The 26,067-nt window shown below is 46.6% G+C and overlaps 1 protein-coding gene across 7 annotated transcripts in view; it reads right to left on the bottom strand.

Annotated features, from left to right (window-relative positions):
- Positions 1 to 23,209: 23,209 nt before the first annotated feature.
- The window catches only part of ARHGAP40 (Rho GTPase activating protein 40), a 37,122-nt gene continuing 34,264 nt past the window's right edge, over positions 23,210 to 26,067 (bottom strand). For all 7 annotated transcript variants that reach the window (XM_038159215.1, XM_038159213.1, XM_038159210.1 and 4 more), the window contains exon 15: positions 23,210 to 25,732. In XM_038159215.1, coding sequence (XP_038015143.1) covers positions 25,626 to 25,732 — 107 coding nt within the window. In that variant the 3' untranslated portion in view covers positions 23,210 to 25,625. The remainder of the gene's footprint in view (positions 25,733 to 26,067) is intronic.

Below are 26,067 nucleotides of genomic sequence, written 5' to 3' on the forward strand. Positions count from 1 at the left end.
TTTCTTTCCAGGCACCCTACTCTGATCCCATTGCCAGAGGTGGAGGAAATTCTATTGCTTCCATGGGCAGATGGATCAGGCATATTGGGAATTTCAGACCTTGCCTCTTTGTTGTGTTTCATGCTCGTGTGTTTAAGAATTGGCTTATTGTCCAGCCTGCTAATGTTTTCAATTATGTGGAGGCCAATTCAATATCCCTACCTGATTGGGAGGCAGCAGGAGTTGGCTTTTTGTGTTCTCTGACCTAGAGCTGACTCCATTTGCTGCCTATCTGACTAACTAGTGAAGCAGAAAATGCTCACAATACAGCACAATTAATGACAGACTCTGAAAAACACACCAGATCCCAGCGGAGAGGAAGAAATTAGGCTCTTGCACAGTGAAGGAGTTTGTTGATGATGTTTTTCTATTTATAACATCTTAAAGGGCAGGCATGAGTTAGGCTTACTGGAAAATCCTGATCCTTATTTCTTTTACTAAAATTGGCTTAATTTTTTAAAAATTAGAGTCAATAATATTAAAATTCACTCCAGCTGTGTGGCCCTGTGTAGTGCCAAGAGAGGGAGAGGATTTTTCTGGCCTTTAACAATCTGTCTCCCTTGGCAAATATGGCAAAGTATTTAAATCTATATAAAATGACAAATACCCTTTAAAAATAGTTGTCCGTGCTGACATACCACCATTAAACAGGATTTTACAGCAAAGAGACATATGAAAAGATACATCTGGAGTGCTGTGTGCCGTTCTGGGCTCCTCAGAACAAGAAGGAGCTACAGAGAGGTACAGTGGAAGTCACAAAGTTCTTTTGGGGTCTGGAGCATCTCCTTTATGAGAGGAAATAAACTGGGGCTGTTAAGTCTGGAGAAGACTGAGAGGAGATCTCAACAATCCACATAAACATCTCCAAGGGATGTCAGAGGATGGTGCCAGACTTTTCAATGGTGCCCAGTGACAGGATGAGGAGAAATGGCCAAAATACAAGAAACTTCACCTCAGCATCAGGAGAACCTTGCACTGAGGGGGAGAGCACTGGAATGGCTCAGGCTGTGAACCCCTCAATTTGTAGGAAAACACCAACACTGTGTCAGCAATCACTGATTTCATGAAGTTCACCAAGGGGATGGGTTGCAGTACGCTCCTGGTCTTTAGCTCTGGTGTGTGAGGTGCCTTTGGACGCTGTAAAAGAACCCACAGGAGCAGCATGAGCTCATGAATGTGATGGTGATAGAGGGAGCAGGACCCAAGGCTTCACAATGAGGTGTTACAAGGGAAGAGCACAGGCACATGGAGCTATCTCAAGGCATGATCTCTGTAAATCAGGACTATATTGATTTATTTACAGTGCCCTTCTCTTCAGGCTACTTTAGGAGGAGCAAAAGTTACTTTGGCAGATGGCCTTCACTAATATTTTTTAAACACTTCCTGCCACATTTAAATATCCTATCTAAATTTTAACTTCATTTTATCTCTACTCTGGAAAGTTTCCCCCTGCCCTGTATTCTCCCACGGCAGGCTTCCCAGCCAGCACACAAGTCCTGCTTCACATCACGCATGGGAAGGACGCTGCTCCAGGAGGGAGCACAGAGCAGCAGCAGCATCCATTTCTGCTGTGCACTCTGTGGCCACAAGCTCCATTCATTGCACAGAGGTAGACACTGTTCTCAGTGAGGAGTTTGTGTTTCCCCACAGGCTGTTTTTCATGGCCAATAGAGCAACCAGATCTTTCAAGCACTGATAAATACATCTGCCCATGATTCAGTAGGACACAGCAGCATCGGTCCCATCTCACCTTGGCAGCAGAGTGCTTGGTGTGTAGTCAGCTCGAAACACACAGCATCTCCTGGTTTTCCAAAGGACTTTCATGTTCTCCCACCTCTGGTATCTTCAAAATCCAAACCACTTGCCTTTAATTGCAGACTGGAGGAGTTGGAACTACTCAAAAATCAGGTTTCAGAGGTCAGGCTGTGAAATGCTAATGTAGATCTTTAACATTTAGTGAGCAGTTTTTGAAAAGCAAATATTCTTTAGCTTGATAACGTTAATTGTAATGCCAATATCTTTCATTAATCCTCTCTGCAAGCACTGAGCACTGAACCAGGCCAGTTCTATGATAAACAGGAGTATGGCATCTGGCTTCTTTGAACTTTACATCCTTTGCATATTTTGGTAGTGAGTTTCTAATTCTCTCCTGTTTACAAAAGTTCGAGGGGATGGTTTTTTGTTTGGTTTGGGGATTTTCTTGTTTTGGTTTTGGTGGTTTTTTGCGGGTTCTTTTTTGTTTGTGGTTTTGGGGGTTTTTGTTTGTTTTTTTGTTTTTTTTTTTTTAATGGTAATTTAGCATCTGAACACATATTTTCATTAAAAAAAAGGACATCTTTCAGAAATTCCAGTTCCCCAACTGCTTTTCCACACTTCCCAGTATTTTATTAGAGAGACATAACCCTGGATCCATGTGGTAACACAGGGCCTTGAGAGAGCCTGTAAATGGATTCTGAATTGGTGTTTAAAAGCCTTTTATATTTCCCCTAAATGGTAGAGTCTAATGAGTTTTAATTCCTTGAAAAGCCAGCTACTACAATAAAAATATATTTTTCTATTACCAGCAAATCATCTTCTTTGGAGACTGGTTTACTTATTTATGTAAGATCTGACTAAAAATGTATTTGATTAAGGCTGTGTTTGGCCTTCCAATAAATTCTAAGTGGTGCTGCTGAAGCAGGTTGTACTTTGTAAGCATTCATAAGAGGTGGAATGGAATAGACATATTAACCAAAGGGAAAAGTCTGAGCATTCCTACCTGGTATTTACAGAATTTCCATGTGCTGAGAGCACTAAAACACCCACAGAGTGCTTTAGGCCCCACAGGAAGAACAGCAGCAGACAGATCATTCTCAAGACAGGAACAACATTTCAGATCTTAATTCCCAATTTGGGCTCTTCACCTGGGGGTTGTCTGCCCATGGCAGGAGAAATCCTTCCAGCCTCAAGAACAGAAAAGACAATGTCACAATACGACACGAAAAGACGACACGGACACTGCTGCTCTCCAGGTGAACAAAAAAGAGGGACCTTTATTTTCTGACTCCAACATTTATAGTTTTCCAAAAGTGACAGTGGACTGGAGGGTGACAGTGCCACCTCTCCAATGACATTGGACAGACCAAGAGTCCATCAAATTTCTCTCCTCCTCCATGAAAGAATGCAAAACATAAGTTGTTTACAGAACTGTGTGTGAGAAAGTTTGTTACAAGAACGCAAACATCAGAAGGCTTAGCAAAGTCTTAGAAAATCAGGGTGACAAGACAACACTTCTGCCTCTTGCCATCTTCACTGGGAGAGAGCCTGGAGTGTCAGATGAATGGGGAGGAGATGAAAAACCTGCTGTCCCTTAAAGAACAAGGCGTTAAGGAACACTGGGATAGAGTTTGGAGGGCTGGACAGCTTCCAGCTGCTGGTGGGGCAGAGGAGAGCCAAGAAAAGCACTGTGAGAGGGGGACTGAAGCCCTTGGTAACGCAGCAGCAGAAGCAGACGAAAGGGACTTGAGGGAAGGACAGCATGGGCTGGAGCCCATGGACCCCTGGCCTGCCCCCAGCAGGATTCCCTCTGGACAAGCAGGGGTGCCAGGGGAGAGCCCTCCATGCCGGGACAAAGTGGTCCTGGGTGCCATCCCCTGCCTCGCACCACGGAGCTGCAGGGGAGAAAACCAAACCTGGAAGCCTCGGGAATGAGATTTATTGCTCGGTTAATGACATCCTTCCCTTCCCAATGACCCCGCTGGAGCAAGAAAAGGCTGAGTGGCTTTATCTTTATTCAGCGCCGCGGTCCTTGTGGGACACTCGAAGCTGATTGCATCACTTTGGTGTCAGCTCGATCAGATGCTGATGGCGTTTCCCGGCTCTCAGGGGCAGAGCAGTCCCCCGGCAGCCTGGGTGGTTAATGGGAGCTGACTGGCTCTCCGGTTTGCCAGAGCAGATCCCTTCGGCTTCCTGCTGTAGCACATTAACACAACAAATTAACATTGTAATTGCGTTTTAACTATTTATCACCGTGGAAAAGGGGAAAAAATCTAGAAAAAAGGAAGATCACAGACAAGGGCCCAAGAGACAGGTTAGTGAAGCAAGTCTCTGTCTGCACCTCCCTTCATTTCTATTTATAGCCAGCCATTTAAGTTATGCTAATAAAGAGCCAGCCACAGGCTATGGCAAATCCCCTGCTCAGACACAGGAAAAGCTGAATTAAAAATATTCAGCTTTCTCAACTGCCAGGACCAGTGTGACTGCTACCAAACCCAAAACCACAGGGATCTAAGAGCAGCCCCAGCACCTCTCACTGACACCCATTGATGCAGCACAGCCATGGCAAGGCACAGCCATTTGGCATTTTTATACATCCATATGTAAATCAAGCACGGGATAAATGAAACGTGGAAATTCCAACGAAATACCCCCTACCAATGGCTCTGACTTAATCAATTATTTTGGAAAAGGCCAATTCACTACAGTTCATGAACTGATTCATCTGGGAGACAGCAGCCCTTTTAACCAAATAACAGCATGATGCATCTGCCACCAATTTCTCCAGAGCAATGGGATCAAAAATAGCATTTATTGTAGCTCTCCCTCCCATGCAATTGGTTGTTATTTTATTTCTGTCTATATGCAGCAGTTCCTAAAGGGGATAGCATCAGGTCCTCACATAACCTATATATTTAATCAGATTATCCAATTAAATAATACAGCCTTAAATGAAAAGTCTGCTATTCCCTCGAGCAGTTCTGGGAATGCTTTCACTGCTTGTTCTTGTGCTTAAAATGTACAAGCAGCACTGCTTTCTGCAGCTATTTTTGGGTATACAGACATTTGTAAAGCACCCATCACTAATTTTTAGATGCCAATACCTTGTTTTCCTCATCAAACTATGGCAGTCAGAAATGTCACATTCATCTGTGAAGTCACAGAGCACATAAAATAATGAGTGGCTTTATGTTTTATGACTGAGCAAGCACAGGATGAAAAAGCGGTTGTGATGATGGGGTTTTTGTGGAGGAAGGAGGGGAATCCCAGCAGAGTGATGTGATTGTTGTCCCCTACAGAGCTGCTGCTTGTGCTGAGCTGCACCCTTGGGGTTTTGCCAGCATGTACCTGGCAGAGGAGCAGCCAGGGAGGCTGGATAACCCCGGGGATTCCCTCTGACTTTCCCAGCAGCCAGCACAGTGAGGAGCTGTGGGCCTGATTCAGCTCCTGGGGTGCCCCATCCTGGCTGCAGGACTGCAGCAGCTCTGATGCTCCGGCTTCGAGGCTTTCTGTGCCCTCTGAGCAAGGATGTACAGGCAGGGAAAGGTTTTTATCAGCTCTGAGCAGAGAGTGCTGGGGTTTGCAAATCTCCAGAGGAGGATTTCACATGAGGAAGGTCATCATAATGCTACAATAGTGCCACAGGGAATGCTTTTTCCTGCAGGAAACCCTGTGAGGATTGGCTGTTTTCCCTCCCAGCCCCATCCTGGTAAAGTATGTTGTCTTACTATTGATTTACAGGTTAATCCAGTGTAATAATCTCCATATAATTTCTTAAATAGGTTTTAAGTACTTCCAGGGGAGAGGCAGGGAGGTGTTGGTCTCAGGGAGGTGGAGGAAGCCACGCAGTGGTTCAGCAATGAGGATGAATGAACACAAACACCAAGTGTTATAACACTGTCTTGTCCCATGGGAAACACTGGGGGACAGTGACAGACTCACCCTGGGCTGAGCAGACTCTGCAGCACTGAGCTCTCTGAAAAGCAGGCACAAGGTCCAGGGGTGCCAAAGGGGCTCCACCCTGAGGGTCTGGCTCGGTGCTCAGGAGTTTCTGCCAGTCTGGCTCTCCCAGAGTGCCCAAGCTGGGGCAGATTTGGAGGTGCTGGTCAGAGCCCAGAACACGTTCTGTGCTCAGTATCAGTTACATTGCAGCTGCGTGACCAGAACCATGGGCCTGTGTGTGCCCCTTCCAAGTCAAACAAATGATTCCCAGCAAATTTTGTTCAGCCACAACACCACAAGGCAATAAATAAATTTTAAAAATGATCAATTAAAGAATCTGTTCTGTTTCTTTACTCCTCCCTGCTACCCCAGTAAAGCAGGTGAAAGGCATCAACCCCTGCACCAACTCCAGAGCATTCCCTGACTTCCCAGCCCTCCCCTTTCCTCCAGAGAGCAATTGGGTGAAAAGGGGGATATTTTGCAGTCATTAAAATTTCATTTTATTTTTAGCCAGACACGCTGCCATTTGAAAAGCTCCCTGGTGAGCAGGGGATTGGCAGTGTGGGGAAGAGAGAGCAGAGGCAGCAGGGGCTGGGGAGGAAGCAGGAGGTGTCGAATGCAGTGGCTGCAGGAGCAGCAGAGATGCTGCCTGCTCAGGGAAGGCTTGGCTTCTTGCCAGCCTGCTCTGTGCTCTGAAAAATAGCAAAGCTAATAACCTCAATTACAGCCCAGCCTCTCTGGGGGCTGCTGCTGATGCCTTTGTTTATCTGAGTCCCGACGTGAAAGCAAAGATTGTTTTTTGTCTGCAGGGGCATAGAGACACTGGAGAAATAAACAGCCCATGTCAGGGGAAGAAAGGTCAGAGAATCACAGGCTGGTTGGGGTTGGGAAGGATCTTTAAAAGCCATCTAGCTCCAACCCCCCTGACACGGGCAAGCACAATGTCCACTGGAAGAGTTTGCTCAAAGTGCCATCCAACCTATCATTGAGCCAGTACAGATCAGCTATACTTTCTTCCAAAATCCACTTTAAACACTGACAGCTTTAATGCCTTAAATTCTGACTCTTTTGGGCTTGTAGATATTTTAGTTTGGCACCCAGAATGCAGAAAATCACCCGTAAGGTCCCTATAAATGTCTCAATCTGAGCTGAAACAGGGATGGGCTTTCACCCTGAGCTGCTGTGGCTGTGCCACTGTCCACATTCCCACTGCAACACTCATAACACATTCCCACTCATAAAAATGGGTCTGCTGGCTTTTTAAAGAAGTTTGGAGCTATTCTGTAACAGCAGTTGGGAGCTGATTACCAAAATATTGATTTGATGAGTACATCAGTTAGAGAGGGATGCCTAGAAGAACCAGGCAGAAAGAAAACCACCCAATGTCTGTTGGATACTCAAGACACTGATGCAACATTGCTGGACTTGCAATTTTTCCTGCTTGATTCTACTCTATATTCAGGAAATCTGGAAGGGGGGGCTAAATAAACCACTACCTTCATCATGAGATGAGGGACCTGAAAAAGGAGCATGGCAACATCTATGCTGGGTCAAGAGAAATCCAGCCTGTGGCAGAGATGAGCTCTGCCTTCCTCACCGGGAAGGATTAACCGCAATAGATTTCACAGGAATGACTGTCACTGCAAAATCCTCCTTGTGTTTAGGGCTGTTCCTGCAGATGAAATGAGCAGTGTTTTTGTTCATGCGTGGCTGCCCTCAGTGTGTCACAGGACCCCGAGCCTGCAGGCTCAGCCACTCTTGGCTCTGCCAGATGGTCCAGACGGATGGGCCCCCACTGCAGCTGCAATGCACTTTTTACTGCACTGCAACTCCATTTTCTGTGTAAGAAAAGCCACATCAAGGCTTGTCAGGACCAGCAAAATGTGCTGTTGTCAAGTTACAGGTTCCCCCTCAGCAGCCCCTTGCAGCAATGCACCTCCAGGTTGTATCTGTATAAATTTCAATGAGGGTGAACTTATGCAATGGGAGTGAAATTTTCTCAATCCCCCGAGGAAGCAGAGGCAATCAGCCAGCACTCACAGCCATGCCACGAGCAAACTCTGTGCCCTGTGTACAAACACAAGAAACACGACCCTTTTTCATCTGTAGCAGCATAAATCTGAAAATACATCTAATAATCCCCAATCCCCACTCTCCAGATACTGGATGCAGAGAAACAAAACATTTCTTCCTGGCACAAGGCAATGAAAGTGCAATGCCAGCCAGCTCAGCAGCTGCAGCCGGGTGAGCTGTGGGTAACAGGTTACCAGGGTGAGTTAGACCAGGTTTACACAGACCAATTAAAGCCAGCACCCCTCACAGCCAGCAGGGCTAGTGGGGCTGTGCTGCTGATATGTTTTGGCTATGAAAAAGCAGGATCTAACAAGCAATGTAACAGCTCAGGGTAGATAACCCTGCCTCAGGCTAGGAGTCAAATCTCTCCTTTGCTAAGAGAGCCTGACAATTTAACCTTTGCCTGATCTCACACATGGCTGGCTCTTTAAAAATTACAGTGGAAGGATTGTGAAAGGGGGAGGGGGAGTTATTTTATCTTTGACCTTGTTTGCTCACATTAAATAACCAGACATGGGAGGGTGTGACACGGCCAGGCTGAACCTCTCTGTGGACACACACTGGCTTTTCCATCAGCCACAAGGAGCTGTTGGGAAATGTGCATGAACCAGTCATACAAGAGCCACAGGGCAAGGCAGGAGTCATTGCCTTGTCCTCACCACAGAGCTGAACATCACCTGAGCCATGCTGGAGAGTGCTGCAGTACCAGTGACTGGCGCCTTTCCCCCCTGGAACCACGAGCTGCACCTTCCTCTTCAGATCCCTTTTCCTTCTTTAAGGACAGTAAAGATTGCACAGAACTGAGAGCCTGAGGTTTACCTTGCAGCCATTATGTGACTTTTCAGTAAAATCACAGAAACACCAAACACACGTTTAAGTTCTTCAGCCAAACCTTCCCTAGATGCCTCCAGTCCCCAGGACCCCGAGTCCTCTCCTGGTTCCACACTGCTGCAGAAACCCTTGCTGTTCCTGCCCTGTTTTAGTGCACTGATGACAACTGGGACATTAATGTCACAGGCAATGACAGCCAGAGCAGCAGGAGAAATAGGAGTGGTGGCAGGAATACTGAAAGAAAATCTGAGTTTTGTTTGTGTGGATTTTTTTAAAATGAAATAATCCAAGAAACACCAAGGTCAGAGAACTGGTCAGCTCCAAGATACCTGTGTGGGTGACAGACCAAATCCCAACTTGGCCTGTCCTCCAGCACAGGATGTAGATCTCACTAGAGCATCTTTCCTCTTGTCCTTTGCTGAGAAGCAGTTTGTCACACGAGCCCCTTGGCACCTGCAGTGGCGCTGTGTTCTGTGGGTCACCAAAAAACCCCTTGGCATTAATAGAGAGAGTGACCCAGAGGTGACACCAAACAGCCCCCAACCAGGCTGGAGCTCCAAGGAAACAAGATTTGCAGCAGGTCCCCAAAAGTAAAGGGGCTGGAAGCAGAGCTACACCACCCAGCAGCAGTACAAACACCGCTGTTACTGGTGCCAGGGATAGCTGGCCTTAGTGCTAAAAGCTAGGTGGGTAACAGAAAACTCCAAATTCAAATTGCTCCGTTCTTCAAATTGAGGTTCAGCTAAATGTAGATGCAGCAGCTCAATGAGCATAATTAACTGAGCTCCAGTTTTTAACCTTAGGAGATTGCAGACAGCAAAGGATGCTCCCCCCTCCAGTAAGATGAGAAGGAAATAAAGAAGAGGGAGCAGTGCAGATGCTGTTGATGTTTCAGGGAGATCTCTGTGCTCGAGGTTGATTAGCAGTTGTCAGTGTCCTTTTTGTGCCAGGAGCAGATAAGCCAGGAGCAGAACACTGCTGGCAGCTGATAGCAGCAATTCCCAGGTCGAGGCTTGTGGGGGCTGAGGATGCAGAGCAGGAAAGATTTCCTGGAGAAAACAACTTGTGATGCTGAATGGTTCTGAAGTTTGTGAAAAGTGCCTTGAGCTTACTAAATACAAACATGTCACTGAGATCTTCTTCTCATCCTAGAGAACAGTTTTGTTTCAAACAGAAAGCAGTATCTCCCAAGTTCAAGCCCAAATTCATTTCAAATGTAATTAAGTTTGCTAAATACAAATCTTCAGCCACCGCTTGCAATATCAGCTACTTACAAACATGCAAGTTTATTCTGGAAAACATCACAAATCTTGTGCTGTCACTCCGTACATCACCCTCATCAATAAAGGACATCAACTTCATTAAAATAAACAAGAAAAATCCCTGGCTTTAAAACAAAGCAGTCCCTCGAGGGACCTCTCTGGAGGTTTACATGGGAATGTAGGTGACTGGAAGGAACTACCCATATTTAATTTCTTAAGCCTTTTAAACAACCCCAAAAGTGTTATGCAAAGAACTACAAACCCTGAGTTGCCAGGGAAAATAGAAAGACAGAGTTTCCAAGCCCCAGGCAGGAGTGCCCCCAGCCAGCTGGGCTGTGGAGGGGCTCTGCCTTTCAGACAGAACATCAAACCCATTTCTGGGTAATAGCCCTATAATTTTGATATCAAACCCAGGCCAATGAGGGCCCAGCAGCCACAATCACCATGTTTTTAGCCATCCAACCTAGCACAGAAACCCTCCAGTAGCCCCCTTTCATAGCACATTATCTTTAATCACAGGCATAATAGAGATTCAATTTGAGCCTTCAGCTGCATTTTCTTCCTTGTTATTCACAGTGCTGTATTTTCCTCAGCAATAAGCAATTTTCCTCCATTTCATTTTGCATTGATCTGCCTCAAAGAGAGTCTTTTAAGATTTTAATAGCCCCTATGTGGAAGCCCCTGGCCAGTAATGAAGACAGAAAGTCAGGGGTTTTACCCAGGAAATAGAATTGCACAAAGCAACCGCCAAGAGAGCACCCACTTCCACTGTTCTCCTGCAGAAAACATCCCTGAAGTTTGACAGGTATTTGCAGCCATTTGCCAACATTCAGAGCCCAAATCCCACCATCAAGGGTTGCTCTATCACAGGCAGGGGCTGCTCAATCTGATGCTCTCTCAGGGTGCAGTGACCACCCAAATGTTCTGTGACCAGAGGTTTGGGCTTCACCTCCTTGCTCTGGAACCTCCTCCAGCCCTTTCTCAACAAGCAACCTCTTTGAGCAGCATCACTAGTCTCAACTGTTTAAAAAGAAAGTTGCCAAAATACGAAATTAATCCAGGCTGTGTAAATACACAGCTTCCCCCTAATTGACTCTTTAAATGCACCTGTGTCAATGCAGGCACCCAGCAATGTATCAGCTTGCAGGGCTGAAAGGTCTGTTCCCCCCCAGAGGCAGCTGGGCTAACATTTCCTAAATTACAATCATGTTTTCCTTTTCTGTTAATATTTTCATTCCAAAGGTCATTTACCACACACACACACACACACTCACAAAGCAGGGGAAGGTGAAGGAAGCTGCTCAATTCCCAGGCACAGGAGTCAGTCGCTCCTTAAATGAAGCAAGCCTACAATCTTACTACAAAGATATTTCTATCTGCACCTGGCTGGAAAAGGCTTCATGCTGTGGATCAGCTTGTGTCTAACTCCCAGGCTCTGGGAGCAAGTGCAAGACACCTCTCTGCACACACCTTGGGCTGCTGAGGGTGTCAGATCATCCTCAGGGCTTGCAGCAACCTCCTCCAGGGGAAGGTGTCCCTGCCCGTGGCAGGGTTGGGTGGAGATGAGCTTTTAGGGTCCCTTCCAACCCAAACCCGTCTGGGATCTCTTCTGAAGCTCAGTGCTTTGCTTGGGCACCCCCATCCCACCCTGAGGCACCCGAGACTCAGTCAGCAGGAGCTGCTGCAGCCAGCCTTGCTCAGCAAGGTCTCTCAGGGGATCTCTCTTTTTTCCTGGCAAGCAAAAAGGATCAGGCTACACAGCAGCCGTGGGGCAACACCAAAAGAGGGACCTCAAAGGTGATGGGAGTGCTGAGCCAGCCTGAGCTGGGGTCTCTCACGAGGAGCACTTAGTCCCAGGAAACCTGGCAGTGTTTGGGTGCAGAGAACATGGTTTATACGTGCAGATCTGAGAGCCTCCCATGGTTAATACCCTTCCTGACATTTCTAAGGAACGTAATATTTTCTCTATTATCATATTAGCCTGAGAAGGCTTGTGTGCCCCATCCTAGAGGGTGTCAGGAGCTTAATATAAATTAAATAGCAGATTTAAGGTTATTTCTCATAATCACAACTGTGATTTGAATTATGGCTTGATGATATTCTACTTTGGCCCGCTCGCTGCTTTTGATTAATTATTTGCATTTGCTGGTTTATAACATCTCTGCATTGCTTCAGACAGAGGCATCTTTTTTGATTCTAACTGCATTATATTCTCTGGTCAGATGATGGATTGGAGTTCCCAGCATACCATAAGCAGCAGCTCATCCCTGATATGTATCTATATCCCATATTCACTCCTCAGCATATCCTGTATTCAATCATCCTTATATTCATTTCTCCTGATATTATTATTATTATTCGCCTTAGGCAGCTTGTTTTATAGGCTATTTAGTTTGAATTAAGCATGTATGCCAGTCACTTCTTGTTTCCAGAAGAACACAGATGATAAATTGTAGGATTTATGCCTGGGCTCTGCTTTGGACTAGTTCCCATCTTTACTTATATTTAAGTATTATTACTGTTAGGAAAATAACATTGTCAGGACCTCCCATGCACACATTTCACAAACTTGTTAGTGGATTCATGAAGCACAATTGGAAAATGCATTTTCTTTCTACCAGCTTTCTAATTGAACCAAATATGCTCTCAAGACAAGGAGGACTTTTGCTGTTTTCCCCCCATACTGCTACTTCCCGAAACTAAATTCCTTGATTGATCAAGATATTATCATATTATATTCCAGCCACATTTCATCTTCATATTAAATTGTCTGCACATTATTGAAATTTCAATTATTTTTACAATTAAACACAGTTGGCTATTTAGGAACAAGTGAATGTCTAGACTCTTACTTGGGATAAATCTTTCTCTCAGCTTTAAGGAGACCAAATCAGATGAGCACACACAGTCAAGTGTGCAAGTGAAGATGGGATATTCAGCCATGTGATCCGATGTTCCCCCACACTCAATGCAGCTCCATTAGATTTTAGTGCTTTATCCCCTTCCCGCAAGCAAAGCACACTTCAGATGCCACAAGGCTCAAACTGTTCCCCATTATCCCTCCACTTTCTCATCCCACAAGTGACTCATGGAATTGTCCCTGGGCATGCTGGGGGTTGCTGGCATCCCTCGTGACAGGGGGACAGCCGCTGCCTGCTCTGTCCCCTTTGGAGCATCAGTGAGTCACCAGGCCCTGCTTTTGGCCCGGAGCCCCTTTTGGTTTCCCTCCAGCCCCGCTGACACGGGCCAGGCTGCAGAGGGACAGCACGGAGGGTGTCCCTCCCCTGCTCTGCCCCGGTGACAGCACAGCCACAGCGACTCCTGTGAGTCACAACTCAGGGCTCTCTCCAGCGTTTTTGTGATGTTTTTGCTTTGAGTTTCCAACTGATACTAAAAAATCCCTGCACTTACCCCCTTTCTGGAGGCGTTTGCTGCACCGTGACAGCCTTTGGCACAGCAGTGTCACACACCATCAGCCAGAGCTGCACATTAGTCAGCCCCGCTCTCCCAAAATAGAAGAGAGCAGCCTGATGCACGCAAGCGGATTATGAAACTATTTTGTCACATCTGCACTGGGAGATTAAAAGCTGACAAATTATTATCATCATGGAAATGATTCTCCAGCAGGGTGAAGATTGGAAACAGCTGGGACGTCACCACCAGAAGTCAAGACTGGCAGATTATCTCCTGTCTCCATCATTTTTGCATACAATTCCAGCGACCTGGCCAGAGATTAGGGCGGGGAAACCTAAAATAAGGTAGGACTCTATTTTTCAGACAGAAGTTTTCCTTCAGTATGAAGCTGACAGGATATTTGGGAAGGAAAATCAGACAAAGAAATCATATCCCTGCAAACCCAGAGAGAAAGCAAATCCTCTGTGAGCCAAAACATGAAGAGACAGGAAAAAAAAAGCACCCGCAATCTTTGCCTGGAAATATTACTATGAATTGAGATTATAATTCTCACTCTCTACAAATCTTACAAATGTAAGTAGCACATCTGAGCAAAATGAATCCCCAGATGCTGCGGGATGGCTTTAAACCAAGGGAAAACAAAAGCAGCCAAGCATCAGGCAGCAATGCAGGCTCTGGTCAGCTGATGCAGCAATGCAGGCATCCCTCCTCCCCACACTGAGACTCCCTGGCAGCCCCTGGTCAGTGCCCTGCAGCCAAACCACCAAGAGGTGGCTCAGAAATGGCTTTGAGAGCAGAGACATCCTTGAGGATAGGACTGCAGGGGGATGAGGCATACCACGTTCTTCCCACTTAATCCTTGCCAGTGTAAGCACTTTTGTAACGGAAGGTTTAAAAAATCGGGTCCTTGAAACAGCAGAGGAGGGAAGTGTGTCCCTGTGCATCACTCTGCCTCCTGCTGCAGTGTTCCCAGGGCCAGGGCAGTGTGTGGGCACTGAGCAGGAGCAGAGGAGCAAAGGGCAGCTCAGGGTCCATCACATTTCTGTCTCATTGCCCTGCCAGCTGCAGCACTCTCACGGGAGAGATCCTTGCCCAGAGTCCTGACTCACTGGGTCAGAGAGATCTTGGGCTTCAGGGCAGGAGGGAGGAAGCAGGCAGGGATGGAGATATTTTTATGCCTGACCTTCCTTGGACGTTCAGGAGCTGGGGTTTGCTTCTCCAGGTCTTGGTCTCACACGCAGCCTCACTGAGGGGCTAGAGCACTGAGAGAGAGCTCCTGCTGGAGCTCCTGGCAGGACCTTGGCCCCATGGGTGGAGGAGCCTGTGCTGGAGCAGAATTTGTGATGCCAACGGGGTTCAGGCTGGAGCAGCCTGGCCCTGAAGGAGGACACTTCTCACCCCATGGGAGACCCACCCTGGAGCAGTTCATGGAAAGCTGGAAAGGCCAGTCCTGGAGAAGTTCTGGAGAGCTGCAGCCTGTGGGAAAGGCCAGTCCTGGAGAAGTTCTGGAGAGCTGCAGCCTGTGGGAAAGGCCAGTCCTGGAGAAGTTCTGGAGAGCTGTCTGCCATGGCAGGGACCCCCTGAGGGAGCAGGGGAGGACTGTGAGGAGTCCTCCCCTGAGAAAGAAGGAGCGGCAGGGTCAGTGTGTGATGAACTGACCACAACCCCATCCCTGCACCACTGTGGGGAGGAGGGAAAGAATCCAGGAGTAAAGCTGAGCCCAGGAAAAAGAGGGGGTGGAGGGAAGGTATTTTCAGGGTTTGTTTGTGTTTTCCATTACTCCACTCTGATTTTGTTGGTAATAAATTGGACTAATTTCCCCAAGTCAAGTCTATTTTGCCTGCAGTGGTAAAGGTGAGAGATCTCTCCCTGCCCTGATCTCAACCCAGGAGCCTTTTGCTCCATCTTCTCTCTGCTGCCCAGGAGGAGAAGGAGAGTGATGGAGCAGCTTGAGGGAACATCTGGCACCCAGCCAGGCTCACCCCAACCACCCCATTATTCACCTCTGGGGACAGCATCACCTGCAGCCCCAGTGTCATCCTGACCACTGAAGGCTCTGTTTCAAATGTGAAAATCCACAGGTAAGTCCACCAACAGGCAAAAGACCCAAGATTTTGGTGCAGCTGCTCCTGCCAAGCTGGAGAAGGGGAAGGTTAGTGTGGGAAGCCAGTTCAGAACAGTTCATCTAGCCAGGCCCTGCAGCCTGCACTTGTGAGATTTATTTAAAGTACCCAGATACAGAAAACATCTCATGAATTCCTAAGGGCTCACAGTGTGAGCTTCTAATGAGTGAGCACTCAGGAACATTAAGGAAAATGTTAGGACTTTTAAATAAACACTCAGACTGAGCACCTGATTTATAAATGTTCTGTTTAACCAAAATAAAAGCAGAAGCAGCTCAGCTCCCTGGCCAGCCACAGCCCAACTTCCAGCTGGGCGGGAATGGCAGAGAGAACCTCCCTGCCCAATTACTCACAGAAGTTATCCAACAGATACATCTGTTGGGTTTAATCAAGTTCAATATTTGGATAATTCAGGAAAAATCCCCAGCACTTCATGCTTCACATAGAGAAACCTGGTTTCTTTGTACCAGGAGAAATCTGAAAGGGTATGTGACCAACAGAAATCAATTTTTCAATCCCTGTACACTAACAACAATCTGAGTATTCCAGTTTTTTGAAGCTTATTTACATTTTGAACCTGCTGCCCTGAGCATGGGACACGCAGAAGAAAAGCCCTTCCTGAGCTGGAGAGCCCAAAGTTCACACAAGCAGAGCAGAACACAGCACAGAGCAATTCAGCTCCGTTCTTCTGCCTGTTCCAGGCTTCAAGGGGAGATAATAAAACCTAAGCCCGCCAAAACCTCTGCCTGAATATCCACAGAGGGAAGCAGGAGATAGGTGAATGTTGCTACACATTCCACTTGACCTGCTCAGTGTCCCACGTGGTTTGTCAAAGGTGTTTTCAACAAATACTATTAACTCACCTTGTTTCCTACAAGGTACTGATTTCCAATATTTTAACAAGTCATTTGAAACACTCTGTGATGTTTGTATTTATTGCTTGAGTAGATTGGAGGTCTCAGGTGCAAAAGCCTGCCTGGGGCTATGTGTCTCCTTCCACCAGGAACTTGATTAAAGGCAAAATCCAGAGCAGTACATAGAAGAATCATTTTATTGTTACAAGGAAACAGTTTGGATGAGAAAGGATCAAAATCTTCTCGGTTTTGCCATGTATAGCTCCAAAATTTCACTTGCTCTCCGTAGTTTGGTAGGGATATATTGATTAGAAGAAGAATTTGTTTTTCAAATGAGCCTTTAATTTGTCAGACCCAAGAACCACACTATTCTCTGTGCTCCTGTCTGAAAGTGCCTTTTTCCTTTTAGCTCCCTTCCACACAAAATCTGTCACCCTGCCTTATTTATTATTGACCCGTCACAGTTTGGAAACACAGTTTAAAATAAATGAGAGCCTGAATGCCATGGCCATGGAGTTATTAAACTGCCTGGCATTGAGGAAATTGCTTTTCATAAACATCCTGAGCTCCTATGGCTTTTTTTCCCTAAAGTGCTTAATACAATGAGAGACCAAGTTAATCTGAATCAGTCTTCAAGCTGAATTGTTAATAAGAAGGGAAGATGTATTATTGTTCAGTATTGAAAGGCTGAGGACAGAGGACAGAGCAAAGAAAAGAGTTTTCCATGTACAAATAATATTCTTTGGGCTTGCTGTCACTCGATGCACAAGCTGATCAGAAACAGAACATTTCTCCACAGTCTCAGCAGGTGGGGCCACACAGAGGATGTTCATTTGATCTCTCCTCCAGCACGGATCCCAGTGCCAGTACCAGCACCCTCCTGCTGTTGCCTGCTCACCCTGGCAATTCAGACAGCAACAGGTGAACAAAGAATAAAACAGGGATTTCCACGTTGCTGTATGGGGCCACAGAAGCACAATAAATATCTTGTAGTTGTTAATTCCCCATTAATCTTCCCAGTTGGGAGCTCTCAGGCATGCCCTGTCTGTTCCAGGCATCAGAGAGGAGTGGACAAGGGGGGAGTGCAAATCCACACAGGTTTCTGGAGAGCCAGGTACATCATCCAGACAGATGGCACATGGAGAAAGTGAATCCCTCTACCAAAATCTAGACAAACCCATTAGGGACACCCTGACGATGTCTGGGCATCCCAGTTTCTCTTCCAGGGCAGACTGACTCGACCCCACTGCTCTTACTGCAGAGGTCACACCAAAGCTGAAGTTTAAAAAAGCTCTTTGAGCCCCTTCTGTGTGAAGCAGCCAGAGCAGCAGCAGGACAGGGAGACCACAGGATGCCCTGCCCTGCCTGCACACTTGGCAGTCCCACTCAGAGCTGGGATTTGGTTTTTGCTTGCACCATATAATCATGCTGCCCTTCAAACCAGGCCTGGGCAGCCTCTGCTTGCCTCAATCTCAATATCTCAGCGTGCAAACAAAAGCAAATTGATAAATCTCCTTCCTCTTCTTACATCCAGGGCTCCTTAACAGCCTCAAAGGTATGGCAGGTTTGTGGTTTCTCTGAAGTCTGGCCAATTCTGCAGCCTGGCAGGGAGATGCAGTAGCAGCACAGGGCTCAGAGGGAGGAGGGACCACGATCACCCTCCTCACCTGCAGGGACCCAGGTGGCACCAAGAAGGGCTCCCTGGAGATGCCTTTACATCAGGCCTGAAAGAAGCAATGAAATTTCCCATCCTCATCCCATTTCAAGCCCCAGCAGGACAGAGGGATGGAAACCAGCGTATGAAAACCCAAACAAAACCTGGATTTTCGTAGGTTCATTTGCCTGGTGAGTGTGCACCTACATGATGCTAAAACAAGGCCAACACCAGCTGCCATCTCTTGAAGAGATGTTAAACCTAAGCAAATCCTCCATCAGCGATGAACTCCTGTTTGAAATGCCTCCAAATTGAAGAAAATGAGTATTTCTTTTGGCGGCCCGGTCCCCCAATCGGGGTTGCTACGCAACCGCCTCCTGCACACGGCTGATAACACTGCCGGCATCATCCCCCCGCCTGACTGCGCCGTCAGAACAAAGCCCTGCTAATGAAGCTTTCAGATGCTCCTGGCTCTGCCTTTGACGGCTCGACACGGGTTTTCCCCGCTCCTGTGTGACAGTCACAGCATCACTCGCTGTCCCTCCCAGCCAGGGCTGCTCCGGGGCGGGATGGAGATGCCCGGCGGAGAGCCATGGACAGCCCTGGGGCAGAGCAGAGCAGAGCAGCCCCGAAATGGAGAGAGCCACAGAACCCGCCACAGAACCAGGCAGTGGTGAGCAGGCCCTCTGAAGTGCTGAGCCATCAGACACACTCTGGCTGCCATTTATCCATCTGCCCCAGTAGCCTCGTCACCCCTCACTGCTGCCTGCAGGCGCGGGGACAGCGAGGATGAGCTCCCTCTGCCCTACACAAAGAGGGCCAGAATGAAAACAACTCTCCAGGTTAAGCAGTTCAGTTCATTGAAGCACTTACAGATTATTTTTTTAACAATCTGTTGAAATAAATGTGACTGTGATGGTCTCACCCAGCGTGAGCAGGCAAACCTAGGTGAGCTGGCACAGCAAGAACAACCACAGCTGGCAGGAGCAGCAGCTTCATCCTCCTGAGAGACCCGAGGCTGACACAGACTCATTTTGCTGTGCTACCGCCACACATCTCACGAGCACTGCCAGGGATGGTGATTCCACCCCTTTCCCAGGCAGCTGTTCCATCCTTTCAGTGAAGAAATTTTTCTTATTCTTGAATTTAAACTTCCTCTGACACAACCTGAGGCCATTTGCTCTTATTTTGTCACTTGTTACCTGGGAAAATAGACCAACCTCACCTGGCTATATCCTCTCATGTAGTTGTAAAGAGGGATAAGGTCCCCCCCTGAACCTCCTTTTCTCCAGGCTGGACAACCCCAGCTCCCTCAGCTGCTCCAGACCCTCTCCAGATGTAGCAGATCTGGTGTTTCCCATCTCATTTCCCAGCAGGGCAGAACACAGTGAAGCAGAGCATTTCCTTGGCCCTCCAGCATCTCACCCCCTCAATGGGATCACCCCAGGGTGTGGATGTGACACAATCCTGGCGTGGCCAGGCAGGGAGGATGAGTGACAGCACACGCAGTGTCAGCTTCCCAGAGCGACAGACACACCACAAAAGCTTCAAGAGGTGTTGGAATCCTGGATGCTGAGAATTTTAAACTTTCTGTGCTGAAAGGCACGGGCTGGCAAGAGAGCACTGCATGTGACCTGAGGCTGTGGAGAAGACTTCCAAAATTGATTGACAGCACTGGGATTGTGGGTGTGGAGTTGGTTAGAAGTGTGTAATATCACAGAGTTTGGGGTTTTAGACTAGAGGAATCGCTATTCTAAAGAGATTCTCTATTCTTAAAAACTCTCAGAAAACTTAGAGTTTGGGGGTTTAGAATATAGAAATAGATATGAAGCAAGATGGAGGTTTTAGGGTGGAGGCAGGGTGTTCTTCTTCATTTTCTTCTGCCTTCTTCTTCCTGGGTTTGGGTGGCATTTTGTAATTGGGCAGAAAAGTCTCTATTGGGGCACTTTGCAATCAGTCATTGGGTTAAAATGGAAAAAAAAAACTAGGAGTCAGTTCTTAATTGGATAGTTTACTCTTAAAAGGCCTTGGAACAAGAGATTGTTGGCCATTTTGTGCCTTCTAATGAAAAGCTGCTGAACTCACAGCAGTGAGACTGTTTCACTGACAAGAAATAATAAACACCTGAGTCTGAACATGAACTATTGTCTCAAGTGCATTCAATCCAGACCCAGAGAAACTGATAAAGAGGGACCAATTCCTGTCACTAAATGCTTCTGTGACAGCACATGGCTCTGGAAGAAGAGCTGGGGATGAGTGTTTCCCACACCAGCAAGCTGGGAGGATTCCTGGAGCTAAAAGCACAGATACCCTCAGACAGCAAAGCGACGTGAGGAGCAGCAACTGGGAAGTTGGAGATGGTGACATCTGCTCGACTAAAAACAACCTAAGGAATCAATCTTACTCTCAAAGACATAAATTCTGCAAACAACCTGGTAAGAACCACAAGGGAGCACAGCACCCAGGGAATCCAAGCCAGCCCTGCTGGAGGGGGAGGTTTTAACCCAACAACCCACCTGGCTGCTCACCCACTGACTCTGCCTTGCTGGGCTGAGCTGAGCAAAGTGCAGCGTGGGTGCCTTTTTATTGGAGACAAAATTGCCTAACAAGAGACAATTATGTGACATTACCATTAAAAGCAGCGTGTGACAAAAAAAAAGCTCTGAGTCTGTGTATCCTGAGGTCTGCAAACCCCTTTCTCTACTTTTGTGCTAAATAGGTCTCATTCAGCCCATTTGTTCTGTCCCAGGCAGGCAAAGCGAAAGTAGGGTTGATCGATTTGTTAATTACAGTAATTTTATCTCAAATAGAGACAGCTGAGTGTTCATCAAGTCACAACTCTGCCTGTTACCGAGAGCCCTACCCCCTGCTCAACAATTAGGGATAATAAGTGGCTCATAATAAATGCAACCCACAACAACATGCTCTGAGAGGGTGATGCAGAATCAGGAGGACTAATAGGGAACCCCCAGGTCTATTTCTCCTTTTGGAGAAAACAATGTAAAATCTTTAATTGTATCTCTTGAAGCCCTGAGACAGCTCTGCCAGTTTGTTGTAAGTAAAAGGCAATTATTCCACTTTGTGGCTGTGCTTGTGTCCAGAGAAGGCTGAACCAGAGTCCCCAGGGCAGGTGAGGGTGGCCCTGTCCTCCTGCACTGACCGGGCACATGCAGAAAGCTGAGGTGGGAGGGGACACCAGTGGGTTATGGATAACCACACTCCTTGGGAGTTCTAAAACCCTAGGTAAGGCTCAAAGGATTTTCAATACAAGGCATGAGCAGTTTGTGCTCAGCTTGGAGCTTCCATCCACACACATGGACAAACAAGAAATATATTCAGCACTCAGGGCTCACCTCACCCTTCCAGCACAGAAAGGACACGCTGGCAAGAGCTGAAAGCAAGGGAAAACCAACCTTTCATCCTCATCCTGCACAGGGTAGGGAATTTCTGAAGCAGGTTGCTACTACAGCCTGCCAGGAGCAAGGTTTGGGATGAGTGAGGAGAGGGCAGCAGAACTCATGTACCTCTGTGTCTCTTCCAAACCCTGAAAAACAAACAAAATGACACACAACCCACAGAGGTACACCCACACCCTGCATTTCTGTTGGGTTTCTTCCTCTTTTCCTGCTTTATCCCTTGGTTATTCCCCCTGCAACTTCACCAGCTAGAAAAGTGCAGAGGTCCAAGATGGTCACAGAGATGCAAACATCATCACTTCCAAGGACTAAGGAGAAAAGGAACACCTTCCTCCATTCCCATTCCCTGGGTCAGCCCCCGGCCAGAGCTAGAGAACAGAGCTTAGTGTGGAGGGGGAGGCTTCAACCCCCTGAGCTCAGTGGATGCTGCCAGGTCCAGGTGCTGGGGGAAGGACTTTGGCAGGGGAGGGTTCCTCCTGTCCTGGGGAAGGACAACCAGCACAAAGCTGCTCTGGCAACGGCTGTCTGCCACCACAAACAGCAAAAACCCATACAAACCTGAGATTGGAGGGACTAGAGACTGCCCAGGCCTTCTCCCATCTGGTAAGGCAGTGCAGCTGCACATTTTCTTTTCCAGTGACTTAAAACATCGAACTTCAGCCTCTATTTCCCCCCACAATGGAGACATGTGCAGCCCTCATGTGCAAACAGGATTTGGAGAGGACTTTAGGGTTCCATCCTCTCAGCGTGCAAAACCACTGATGTCACTTGTCTTGTTTTCAGCACTGGGGAGTGCATGGGGGGAAAGAAATAGATTTAATCAAATGCAGTTGTATTTCATTCACAACAATAGTTGCTGTCACTTACTTTGCTCCAGGAAATGCATTTACTTGTGACATTTCCCTCCGAGAGCTGAAGCGTCACTTGCTCCTGTGAAGACTCTATGTTTTTTAAACTACTTTTTAAAAATCATTGTTATTATTTTGATATTTCAGTTCCACTTCATCCACAACTACGTTTAACCAGCATTTGCAAGGTTCTTTTATGCTCTGTCTCTTATCTCAGCACAACATACAGTTGCATTCAGAATAAATCCTGGGCTTCTGTTCTGAGCAGGGCAGAGCTGTGTAATGATCAATCACAAAAGCCCTTGGGGATGGGAGAGATTAGCACTTTGATACTACTGAAGATGAATGGGTGGAATGAGTTTGATAAACTGGTGTTTTCCTCAGATAATTGCTCTGGAAGCTTTTTGAAGCTGCTTGGATCCTCCTCCCCCTTTCTTTTTGTGTCTGGGTAGGAGAGCAAGCCCTGCTTTACCAGCAGCACTGCTGGCCAGGCTGCTGCACTGCTTTTAAACATTTCACAGTGATTCACACCGCATTTCATCACTATTGAACACTTTTAGTTGTGATTTAACCAAAGATCCAGGCTGGATTCCTGCTATTCTTGGCTGGTCCAGCACCCAAGCCCCTGAGCACAGCTCAGCTGAGCAGGACTGAGGGGGTGGGAAGGGGAATTCTCACGGGATATGGACACATTTCCTCAAGCTGAGATCTTGAACCACTGCTCCTCTTCCTTCCGAAGTCACTAATCCTTAGTGCTCACCTTCTGCTCCCATCCACCTTTCCCTGGGCTTTTTATACCCAGCACCAACCTCCTCTTCCTCCCCCTGGATCACCCTTCTGCAGCAATGCCCCAGGATCAGCCAGACAGGAGCTGCTCCTGAGGCTGCAACACAAACCTCCTCCTCTTCATCCCTCGCCAGGCATGAGACAAATCCTGCTGCATGCACAGATGTGGTGCCGTTTAACTTGTTCTCAAGCACGAATGGAAATGCAGCCAAGAGATTTTACTGTATTTTTATTGTTTCACCGAATAAATGAAATTTATATACAGAATTAAAAAATCATAAAAAATAAAAGGTATTAAAAGCCATCCTTCAAGGAGTGTGTTGCACATCATTGACTGAAAAATTTACACTTTTTGATACAAAGATAGGAAAAAAATTTAAAAGCATATCCATCATCTGGAAAGAGCTATTTTGTTTTATTTTTTTATTTTTTTTACATTTCCTTTCATATTTAAACCTGATATTTGTCTCATGAGAATCTCCCATTAACCTTGTTTTCACAGCACTGATTCACATTGTTTGGTGTTCAATAAACCCCACTCATTTGTAGTTCACAGCAGCAGTGATGCAGTCTTGACCCCTCCATACACACGGACAGAATATTTAATAAACCAGCATGTGAGGGGTGGAAAAAATGCAGCACCGTGTGATCTGCAGGGTGTAATTCAGCTTGCAAAGGAACTTTGAGCTCACAGCGATACCTTTGGTACTTCTCAGGGTATCACACCTCTGGCATTTCCTCTTTGCCATCTTTACTCCATCACTGCCAGAGAGAATTCCAGAAGGGATGCTGAATAGGTACCTTTGGTTTTTAAAGCCCCAGTTTAAAGCAGCTTGATCTTTCCAGAGACATAAATCACCCAGTCTCAAGGAAAAGAATCAGGCTCTTCCAGGCACAATTTAAGCCTATAAAAGAGGCATCTCAAGAATTGTTGACACTTGGGTGAGGGTTGGGAGGGTCTATTGCAGGTTCTTAAGAAGACATCTATGAAGGTGATCCAGCCAGTCAATGCATCTGCATCATCTCAACCAAAAATAATTGACAGAGTCTCTAATAGAGGAATGATTTTAAGATATCTGCACCACTCACACAGAATTCACAGAAAGCTGGAAAGGATATGGACTGTGGCTCACCTGTTCCTCAAGGTTCTCAACCACCAAGAGGATTTAACCCCACAGACAGAATAATCACAGAGTGAAGAACAGAATCTAGGAGTTTGAGATAATGAATGAGGAACAAAGCTACACTTCATCCTGGGGGAAAAAAAAGGAGAGGAGGGAAAATGCAGATTGCAATGGAAACAAACTCTTCTACCAAAAGAAATAATACTGGAGATTGTCACTAGTGCAGCTGGGATTTGGCAAATGAAATACTTTGAGTATACACTTGCAGGGCAGCCCTGCTTCTGCCACATGAATAAATATCCAACCATGTTTAAAAACTGTATTTATAGAAAGAAGTCCACATTTCCAGACAGTCTGGGTGTTTCACCTCTCACACTGCACTGTGGGGTCCCTCACTGAGGTATTTCAGCATCACCACGAAGGAAAGCAACAGTTCTGAGCCCTCCTCACAGGCATGGTGCTCTTGGAGCTGAGGTTGGATGATGATGATGATGATGATGAGGATGCAGCAGCAAGGCATGAGTGTTCTGCTCTACCCTCACTGTCCAGCCCACAGTGACCACGCTGTGCTGAGTGCAATGGAAATGTGCAGCCAGAGCAGTGAGGGCTCAGCTCAGCTCAGCTCAGCCACCCCGCGTCTCAGGGCAGGCTTGTTGATTTTGAACAAACACATTCACACAGAATTTCCACACAGAAGTTCAGTTCACGTGGCCAGGTCAGATTACCAACCTCACATCAGCTTCAGCATATTTCCTGTGCTGCCTTTGATATATAGGTTGTCCATCCAAATAAATGCATGTTTGACCCTCATCAGTGGCAATCTGGGTGTGCATTACCAGCATGGGACAGGCACCTTCCTGTCACACTGCACATCTGAAAGGCTGCTCTATTTTCCATACCTTTTTTTCAAGGAAAGTTATTTTCTTGTGTTGCACGTATGTATTCAACTGCAGTCATGAAATACATGATGTGTTGGTGTCACATCCCAGCTGGCCTTTTTGGAAACATCCTTTTTAATTCTTCAAAGAACGGAACAGGAGCTTAATAGCCAGGATCATAAACTCCTCTGGTGACACGCCACAGGCAACCATGGACCTTACCCAAGGGATGTCCTTAGTACCACTGCAGCATTTGACTGTCTCTCCTCCAAAAGAAGAGCAAATCCAGGATACACAAATGCCTTCCACCATATTCAAAATGATCCTCTTCTTCTTCTGTTCCATCTTTGCTGCACAACCACTGCAGCTTTGCCTTCAGGGTTTGTTTGGGGGGGGATATTTTGTTTAGGAGCAGCCATTCCCCCTGCAAACTCTGCTACACAATGATAATTGCTGTTTGTTTCAGGCCCTGTGCTCTCACTGCCAGCTGCCGTGGAAGCAGTTAATAAAGGTGCTTTTCCTTCCAAGAAACAAGCAGTGTCTGCTCTGACACTACAACAGGAAAGTTTCTATTTCCACACCTTCCAAAATCTGCAACCAAGTGCTTTGTTTTGCTCGTGTTTTCCTTAGAACATCCGAGGATAAGATGGGTTTTGCTTAATTATCCACTCAGCATGGGGGTTGATGTGGTACAAGTCCAAGAGGTAAGTGTCTGGGTCCAGGCAATGTTCACCTGTAAAAACAAGACATTCAGAAAAACCCACATTTTTAAATATCCTTAGTCTTTTAGCTACTAGATTTGTTTTTTTGTTTGCTTTTGCCCCCACCTAAAAACTAGGAATTGTTCACATTCATTTCCATATAACAACCTTTCAGAAGCATTTCCACAAATCTGAGGCAATGGCTTTGAGAGGAAAGAGGGAAGATGTACATCAGATATTAGGAAGAAATTCTTCAGTGTTGGGGTGGTGAGGCCATGGTACAGTTGCCCAGAGAAGTTTCTTAACTACCTCCTAAAAGAAGCTCAGCATAAAACTGGATATCAGAGTCCTTATTTCAGCTACCATT

Source organism: Motacilla alba, chromosome 20 (genome assembly GCF_015832195.1).
Source record: "Motacilla alba alba isolate MOTALB_02 chromosome 20, Motacilla_alba_V1.0_pri, whole genome shotgun sequence".
Classification (NCBI taxonomy): domain Eukaryota; kingdom Metazoa; phylum Chordata; class Aves; order Passeriformes; family Motacillidae; genus Motacilla; species Motacilla alba.